Here is a 10,012-nt window from a genome sequence, read left to right on the forward strand (position 1 = left end):
GGTAAATATTACAATATCATAGCACAACAACAGTGATCAGAAATAATGATAAACCTAATACTTACAATAAAATAATGTCATATAGATCATTTAGTCTCAGGCGTAAGAAGTGGATTATCCTTCACCTGAAATGTTTGTCTTTTCATCCTGAAATGCAAGGCAAATGTTGGTTCACAATAATTAGAAGTTTCCACAAATCCCTTCACTCCATTGGGATGTTCTCTTTTATTCTGGAAGGCAAGGGCAGTGACTGTAACATCGAGTGTATTTTGCAGTATTAAACACGCATTTATATTGATTTCATCAGGTTCCGAAAATTCTTCAAAAAGAACACAAAGAATGGCCTTCTCAGCTGCCATAGTTGCAACTCCTGCGTCATCAGAACGGGGTGTTCAATGCACCACCGTTTCCGTTTAAAAAACGTTTTGCAACGTTTTGTCGGGGCTGAACGCAGACCTGGTGGTGATTTTGCGAATGCATTTCACATAGGCTACTTAAAGTCCCCATGAATTCAAAATGGAAGTTTTTTACCTTTAATATGAACATGTTAGCCTATACTGTTATAAGCTACTCCACAGGCCTGGCTCCAGCCTTGAGATGTAGGGTGGGCCAAGTGAAATTCCTGGTTTTAACATTTATTTTATTTTTTCCCCATAACAAAACAATTTTTTATAACAAAAGAGGCAGGTCTTGAAAGGGACTACCTATATTTTCAGGGCTAAACACAAAGGAGCTTTTCTACATGTTCATTCTGGTTTAGATTTTTACTTGCCCTGCAAAAAAGTTCACTGGCCCCATCACAAAAAAAGTGTTATCAGTATTTTAATAAATATAAAGACAAGTAAACAACCAGTAATAAAATATAAATAATCAAATTACAAGCAATAGCACAAATAAATACAATCAGGGCAGGACTGGGGGGTCTGGCGCCCCCTGGGCTGAGTTTATGTTTGGGCCATACTTACGCTACAAATGTCCTCAAATAGAACATCATTATAGAGTAGTAAAAATACACAAATTAAAATATATTTTTTATTGATTAAACAGTATTATTAAACAGTATTTTCCAGGCAGTGAAGTTACATCTGAATTTGTGTTGCGTTTTTGACATTTTCACATGTGAGTTCCAAATGAAATATAGTAGCACAAGCTGAAATGGAGTGTTAATAAAGTTTTTAATATTTTTTGAAACACTAAGACCTTTTCACTACTTTTCAGATAGTGAAAATGCATTTGAATATGTGTGCATATTGCCAAATTTGTCAATGTTTTTTACCCTAATAGGACAATATCAGTTATAAATGACGAAATCCTAAAAAAAAGGTCAAATGAAGGTCAAATAGCCTTAAATATATGAAAAATATAAAGTTGTTATTTTCTAACTGTGATTTCATAATTCGTCCCATAGAGGGTTAAAAGAATGTCATGCACAATCATTTTGACTTATTTCTGACATTTTGTGGTCACAAGTCACAATATAATTAGTTTTGATGACTTTGCAATAATTATAAAATGTTACAAATAGTAGAAATAATTAAAAATGAGTGCATATTTCCAATTTATGTAGGTAAGGAATACAAAAGCTCTGACATATACTGGATAAATATAGTAGAAATAAAGTAGTCCGGTCTGCTGAGCGAATCATTGGTACAACCCTCCCCACTCGCCAAGAACTGTACTTAGCCAGAGTGAGAAAAAGGGCAAAGAAGATCACTCTGGACCCCTCACATCCAGCACACACCCTCTTTGAACTGTTTCCATCTGGTCGACGCTACAGAGCCCTGAGCATCAGAACGACCAGACACAGGAACAGTTTCTTCCCTCAAGCAATCCATCTCATGAACACTTGACAAACACGGAACACACAACACTATTACACATTATTTACTTAAAACACTTATTTATATCTCAAATTGCACACATAACTGTACATACAATTGTCTATATTATATATTGTTTTTTGCTTTTTTTGCACTTTGTCTATCTTGTAAATTTGTATATTATTATTTTATTCTTTTTATTATGTGTCTTGTCTTGTCGCTGTCACTCTGTTGCACTGTGGAGCTTCTATCACTAAAACAAATTCCTAGTATGTGTAGTGTAAACAACATACCTGGCAATAAAGCTATTTCTGATTCTGATTTGAAAGATTAGGCTACCCCTCAAAAAAGTCAGTAGCCTAAGAAACTTTCTCTTCCTGACTCTGAGTAATGGTTTATTAGTCTCCATTTTCCCAACAAAGTTAGCTTCACTGGATCGGCACCAAGCAAGCAGTAATGTAATTTTATTTAGGCTACTAAAATAAAAAATATCTTAGGGACCCCCAAAATCGAGTACAAGGGCTGTTAATTAATGAAAAAGAAGAAAGAAAAAAAAAGTTAGTTGATTTGTAAGGATGGTGGATGGAAGCATAGCCTACTGGAAAAATAATAAATATAATAATAATAAAAAAAGAAAAAAAAAAAGAAAGAATTTTGCTTCTTTGCCTCTGTTCGGAGGGCTGGTTTGAGATCACCTTCTGAGATCACACATAGTCAGATGCTCAGTCACATGAGTGTGTGTGTGTGTGTGTGTCTGTGTGTGTGTGTGCATCCGGGTATTGCAACTTCCCTCATTCAGTTATGGGAGGTCCGACATATTTCCACGAATCGGTTCTTTCGAACAGTTCGATTTAAGATTCTTGCTTCAAAATGATTCTCAGTTGTTGTTTTGCGTCATGTCTATTGCTATGTATTACTATTTTCACGATTAAATTGTATTAATAATTGTTTATTGTTATGTATTATTGTGTTGTAGTGTCCTAGTTTAGTTTATTGAGGCTAGTATTCAGCTCATAATAGCCTACATAAAGTCATTTCGAAATTACAATTTGCATTTACAATAAACAAAATTAAAATGACTTTACATCTTCCGGGTGAAAAAAAATCGATTTTACTAAAACCAACTGTTTCGTATGTTTGTTGATTAAACTGCCATACAATCAATTTTGTAAACAATCCAGTATTCATCTTTGTAGAAATTTAGAAATATTCGGCACATTGAATCATTCAGACCTGTTTTGTGAATCAGTTCAAATATTTTATTAAAAAGATCCGACTCTGAAGAACAAATCGTTCACGAATCGGGCAGCACTGTCACTCAAGACTGCGTTATAGAGCTACATCTTGCATTTTCTTAGCTAGTACACAGTCATTTTTTTCACCATGCCTTTCTCTGAATTATATTTTAATGTGGATAATGGTTATCTGGAGGGGCTGGTGAGAGGTTTTAAGGCTGGTATTTTATCTCAGGCGGATTATTTGAACCTTGTTCAGTGTGAAACTCTGGAAGGTGAGTCGAATGTGTGTGTAGGCTGCTAGCTGATCTGATCTGATCTGTGTACGCTTTCATTTTCGACATTTCCACATTCAGTTGGGTGTCGTTTTTGACATTTATCGTCGTTTAAAGATGCAAAACCGTATTTTATCATTGCTGTGGTAACGCTCATAAATCGTTATAACAACAGCACAGCTAATGTCAGTTAGCTTGTTTCTTTAGCCATCACAGATCCTCCGAGCGTTCAAATCCCCTTCAGCAGGTGAAATCCACTTTTTACATCCTCATATTCCCCATGTTCCTCTGCCCTGATATCAAGTCAACAAATGAAGTCCTCTGATCATTATATTATGTTACTTTTCTAATTTAAGTGCATGCGATACATGCTAAATATACAAGCTATCTGTGGTGCAGTCGGCAACACATTAAATGAATCCGCTATTTTCTGATCTGTTTATGTACGTGTTTATTTTACCTGATCGTACGCAAAGGTTTAAAGCACGGCTCTGTTTTAAACACGAAATGTAATGTAGCCTACAGTATTAATTTAAAAGGCCTGCTTTTAACCTGACGGTTACCAGGGCATTATCGGTTCTGATTTCAACGTCGTTTTTAAATAGTTAAGACCGGCCAGTACGTTAATTGATTGTGACCCGTTTAAAGCAATGATCAGGATAAATACTAAATATTTGTGTGTTTTCTTTTTTTAATAAACGAAAGATGCAGGTCTCATTTGAGGAATGATAGTTGATGGTGCAGGTCATGTGATACAGTATGTCATGACGTCATTTCTGTAGGATGGGCAGATTCTCATTCAACCTGTGCTGATGGCATTATACTTTTTGTTTTTTATGACTTTACTCTTTCAGAAAGTCACTTCCACTTATTTAAAAAAGCACATTTGCTTTAATGAGAGAAAAATAGTTTAATAATAATTTAGTAATACAGCAATAATTTAGTTTACACATCCCCTAGATCCCCTAAATTTGGGGAAGAAACTTTGCTTTATTTATTTTATCAGTACAATCAGATATATTCCTTTTGGGATAATTTAAATTATCTATCTCCTTTTATAAAATATGATTTAAACTTTTAACTGAAAGATGTTTCTGTATTTTCTGGCAATAACCATGCAGTTTAACTTATTGTTAATCTTAACATATTTTGCATTACCAATTTTTTAATTCACAACAAATTTCTTAACATTTTGCCTAGATTTGAAGTCTTTCTTGCTGATATTTCCTATATTGTAAAAATGACTATTGCTATTATTGTTTTGTCCTTTCATTTTCATGTTATGTTCTTTGCATTTCAATGTAGTGCTGTTTCTTCTTTGCAATAAAAAAAAAAAAAAAAAACCTGTGCTGCATGACAGCCGAATATTTCACACTTTTCAATTAAAGGTGAACTTTTAAAATAACACAAAAATTAATGCCATGTTTTTAGAAATTGAATACATTGTAGCTAATTTTGTCTTTCCCTTTAAGAAATAATGAAGAAGCAAGTGACTCACTTGGAATTTTTTGCTTGTGTTTTAGGGAACAGGAAACTGTAAAAATATTTCCGAGATTAATATAGAAGTCACTTCCAGACTCCACTTCCAACCCTTTAGCATTGAAGAATGAAAATTTGATTTTACAGATACTTTCTTATTTTCTTTTTTTTAATAAATAAATGGTTAAAAGTTTCTCTTGTATTTCTCCTCAGACCTGAAGCTTCATTTGCAGAGCACTGACTATGGAAGCTTCCTGGCCAATGAAGCCTCCCCCCTCACTGTCTCCGTCATTGATGACAAGCTGAAAGAAAAGATGGTGGTTGAGTTTCGCCATATGAGGAACCAGTCTTATGAGCCTCTGGCCAGCTTCATGGATTTCATCACGTAAGTGCAGCCAGATATCAAAGAGCATAAGCAAACCATGCTGTCAATTTACAACACAAGGTGTCACATATTATACTGTAATGTTCAAATTTATTGGATTTAGTGAATATTCATAACCGTATGAATAATAAAACTTTTCCTAGTTTTGTCTGCTTTTATCTAATCGCTATGTTTTAAAATATTTCACCTCTCAGGACCCATTATTAAGCTATTTTCTGCCTTACCGCTTTTTCAGATACAGCTATATGATTGACAATGTCATTCTGCTGATCACTGGAACTCTGCATCAGCGGGCCATCTCTGAGCTTGTGCCCAAGTGCCATCCACTTGGCAGCTTTGAACAGATGGAGGCCGTTAACATTGCCCAGACTCCAGCAGAGCTCTATAATGCCATCCTGGTGGATACACCACTTGGTAAGACAATCTTGATATGAAAAATGAACACATGGATAACATTCACTTTAAGTTTTGTGGCCAGAGGAAGTCACTGAGTTGCGAATCTTGTAATTTATTGTCTGTATTATTTTAAGCATTCACAATTCTCCAAATCTTGTTCTAAATAATACTAAAATGCTCATCCCCACATCACAGTCAATGGCTATTTCTGTTTGTTTCAGCTGCTTTCTTTCAGGACTGCATCTCTGAGCAGGATTTGGATGAGATGAACATTGAAATAATTCGCAACACCCTTTACAAGGTCAGCCTTGGGATAAAACATACTGGGACGTAAATCTTAAACGTCCATTAGGAATTTTCACATGACATGACAAATATGCTTAATTAAGCACAGAAACTCGCTGGTTTGTCTGGATATTATGTGCAGGGAGTGATCTAACTTGGACAATGTATGTAGGAGAAACTGGGGCTAATTGTCACAATTTTTCAGGTTCGATTGATTTCTGTATAGGCACATACCAAGACGTGGCTACAAAAGCGTTATTGAACAGCAGTGTTGTTGAGCAGGAAAAGTGATTAGATTTAACTCTTATTTTGATTCAAGATTTTTAATTTGTTACATACACAGTATATACAGAATAAAACTTGCAGTGAAATGTAAACCTGGTCAGCTACTTAGACTGTCCATTAAATATATAAATAGTAGATAAAAAGGTAAGATATGACAAACACAAGAAATAATGGAAAACTTTGTAGTAATAATAATGTCTATCAGAATCTGGCTTTAACCATGAAACCATGAACGGTGGTTGATCTTCTGTCTGTGTCTCCAGGCTTATCTAGAAGCTTTCTACAAGTTCTGTTCCTCATTGGGTGGAACAACTGCAGACACCATGTGTCCAATTCTGGAGGTGAGTAAACGTCTGTACGGTGGAAAAGATTCTGATTGTTATTGATGCATTTCATTGTTTTAGTAACTAAAACAAAGCTTTGTTTGTCTATCAGTTTGAGGCAGACAGAAGGGCTTTCATCATTACCATTAACTCCTTTGGTACGGAGCTCTCCAAAGAAGACAGAGCGAAACTTTTCCCTCACTGTGGAAAGCTCTACCCAGAAGGTCTAGCACAGCTAGCCCGCGCAGATGATTACGAGCAGGTCAAAGCTGTGGCTGAATACTACCCTGTAGGTATCTGTGTAGACCTAAATGGGCTTAAACTAACATTTCGGTAGCACTTTATTTTACAGTCCTGTTTCGCATATATATATATATACAAATACTTATTGTAATAATTACAATAATGGAGTAATAACTAGGTACTAGTCCTGAACCTATGCCTAAACCTAATCTTAAAGAGTTAGTTCAACCAATAATGAAATTTCTGTCATTAATAACTCATCCTTGTGTCAATCTCGTGTTCCAAACCCATAAGACCTTTGTTCATCTTCGGAACAAATTAAGATATTTTTGATGAAATCTGAAGGTTTCTGAACCACCCATAGGCAGCAATGTCATTGCAACTTTCAAGGCCCAGAAATGTAGTAAAGACATAAAAGAATGTATAACGTAGACGTAGAACCCGGAAGTGCTGCACTGTGTTTAATGCATCAACAGTGTAAGAGACTGACATGGAAGAGACGAAATTGTTGAATAAAGTCATTATTTTTGTTATGTTTTTGCACACAACTACCCTTCTGGGTTCAGAAACCTCTTGGCTTTCATCAAAAATATCTTAATTTGTGTTACGAAGATAAACGAAGGTCTTACTGGTTTGGAACGACTTGAGGGTGAGTAATTAATGACAGAATTTTCATTTTTGGGTGAACTAACCATTTAACCCATGTAGGTCCCTTACATTATTCAGTAGTTTCTTGGTAAGTACATTGAAAGTGCACATACTGTAAAATAAAGTGCAACCATAATTTCATAGACAGCATGATTGAGTTATGACAGAATGTTAATTTTTGTGTGAGTTGTTTTTTTTTAGTTCTATACTAAAGAGTTGTTTTGATGTCAAGTTAACATAGCATGGGTTTCTGGTATTTTTGGCCACCAAAATGATTTGAGTATTAACACCGAATTCATGTTGCTTCAGGAATACAAGCTTCTCTTTGAGGGTGCTGGCAGCAACCCAGGAGACAAAACCCTTGAGGATCGCTTTTTTGAACATGAGGTCAGCATGACTTTAGAATGCCACTACATTGAATTTTATTTGATGTTAGCAAATGTGTCCTTTTGAAAGTTCTTTGCTAATGGGAAAATGTTGGTTATGTGTTCGCAGGTGAAGCTTAATAAGCTGGCCTTCCTGAATCAGTTTCATTTCAGCGTGTTCTATGCCTACGTCAAATTGAAGGAACAAGAGTGCAGGAACATTGTGTGGATTGCAGAGTGTATCGCCCAAAGGCACCGGGCTAAGATTGATAACTACATTCCCATATTCTAATGGTACTTAATATCAGTCTTGAATAATGATCCACATGGCATGTATTAACTGTGCTCTGTTATGTTAAAGTTCGAAAATGATAATTCTGTCTGTTTCTTGCACTATGCCACTCTTACCTTTCATTGTGATTAACTTTATTAGAGAGAGCTTTTTTTTTGAGTTGAGATGCAGAGCATTCCCCATCAAGACTTTTCATCAAGATTTTTTTTTTTATTAATGAAAAGTTTTATAAATGTAGTCAATGTTATTTTGCTTCATAATGGCGTGGCTGTTCAATAATGTCAGCTGGCAAGTGATCACACCCCAGTTTATGTTTTAGTGAAACACAAAACTAGAGAGATCAATTGTGATCCATTGTGTCACTGTACCTGTTTAAGGCTAGGAAAACATACATTCCATCATTATTATTTATGCATTGAATACTTTTAATGTACGATTAATACGATTAATGTACATTTTCAGATTATAAACTTTCTGAACTCGTGATCTCAGTGGATCCAGTATCCACATCTGATGAGTGTTAGCGAACCTCTGCTAATCTAGATAGTTGTCCTTATTTATGAAACAAGCAGAATGAATTTCAAATTGTATGTAAAACCATTCTTGTGTGAATTGTTGTATTCAATTCAACAGCATGTTTTATGTAAGAATAGGTTTATGATTGATTTACAGAGAAATTGTTTTGCATGTGTTTCACAAATAAGGCACAACAGGATTATCCTTAAAAAAAGAGAAATGCTGGGTATTTGAGTGAAAATGTTCTTTTGTGTGTATAGATTCTTTATGTATGTTTGTTAAACTGAGAATTGTGTGCTTCCCATTTGTAAAATAGTGCTAAAATTTGTGCTGACATAATTTATGGAGTAGATCATATTTCATGATTGACAGCAGAATCGGTGAGGTCAAATGGATCTAGTATTAAGAGAGACCTTGCCTTCTGCTTGCAATGTTAAATCTATTGTACTGTTGTAACCATATTGTCTTTGTTTTAAGTGATCTAAATGAAAGCTATATATATATACACACACACACACTATATATATACAGTATTTATGTGTTTTTCTTTTATTCTGTCTTTATGAGGAAAAAAAGAGAAAGGATTGAAAAACAGCCACTATTGCATCTAGCTCGATTAATACAGTTGTAGTTGCATTAGCCACCACCAGATGGTGCAAAGAGCCCAATCATCCATCATCGACGTGTGCAGATTGGCTTGGATTTGACAAGTTGGTTACAGCATGAACTTTTGTATTTAACTTCCAATTGTACTATAGATACTCATTCAGCTGAACACAAAAGGATTTACTGTACCTTCCAACACAAACTGAAGATGTTCTTTATAAACTCAATTAGTCTGGGCCATTGACCTTTTGTGTTGAGAATTGAAATGTTTAAGCATGTGGTGTTCTAGTTGACAGGAAGATGAGCATCTGCCAAAACCCACGAGAGGCCTCCGGGGCTAATGATGCCGTGTTTACATTAATGCTGTGTTGTTCTCTGTACTCTGCCAAAAGCTAAGCTGTACCTAAACATGTGAAGGCTGTGACAGCCACTTACCAACCAAGCTTCGTCAGTCTATTGTAAATATCAGACTTGGTTTGAACATGTAGTTGAATGGCTGGTTATCTGTGTTGTAAAACACTGGATAAGAAATTGTCTTAGGGCTTAGTGATGTTCTAAACACCCACACAGTACATTGAGCGTTGTATTTCTGTTTGGATGAACATCAGTTGTTTTTTTTTCACTCCCTGATGACCCCATCTTCGCTCTTTCTACGTGCTAAAACATTAAGGTTCAGGCCTCATTAAAAACGCTTAATTACTGCAAACAATCGCAGCCTTTTAGTTCCACATTGCTCTGGACCTATTGCAGATCAGAAGACAGGAAATTATCTTAGCAGACAAGTCACTGCAGCCAAGAGAAGAGCACAATGAAGTTAAACTGAGTTCATCCTCTTATTGCCACACACGGTAGTACTTCT

The 10,012-nt window shown here is 35.4% G+C and overlaps 1 protein-coding gene across 1 annotated transcript; it reads left to right on the forward strand.

The window, feature by feature from the left end:
* The first annotated feature begins 3,100 nt into the window (after positions 1-3,100).
* Positions 3,101-9,069, forward strand: atp6v0d1 (ATPase H+ transporting V0 subunit d1). Its single transcript, XM_048184605.1, has 8 exons — positions 3,101-3,330; positions 5,023-5,194; positions 5,430-5,608; positions 5,812-5,891; positions 6,424-6,501; positions 6,596-6,772; positions 7,684-7,761; positions 7,870-9,069. The coding sequence occupies exons 1-8, from the start codon at positions 3,204-3,206 to the stop codon at positions 8,029-8,031; spliced, it is 1,053 nt and encodes a 350-aa protein (XP_048040562.1). The 5' UTR covers positions 3,101-3,203; the 3' UTR covers positions 8,032-9,069.
* Positions 9,070-10,012: the final 943 nt, after the last annotated feature.

The sequence above is a fragment of the Megalobrama amblycephala genome, linkage group LG3 (assembly GCF_018812025.1).
Source record: "Megalobrama amblycephala isolate DHTTF-2021 linkage group LG3, ASM1881202v1, whole genome shotgun sequence".
In the NCBI taxonomy this organism is placed as follows: domain Eukaryota; kingdom Metazoa; phylum Chordata; class Actinopteri; order Cypriniformes; family Xenocyprididae; genus Megalobrama; species Megalobrama amblycephala.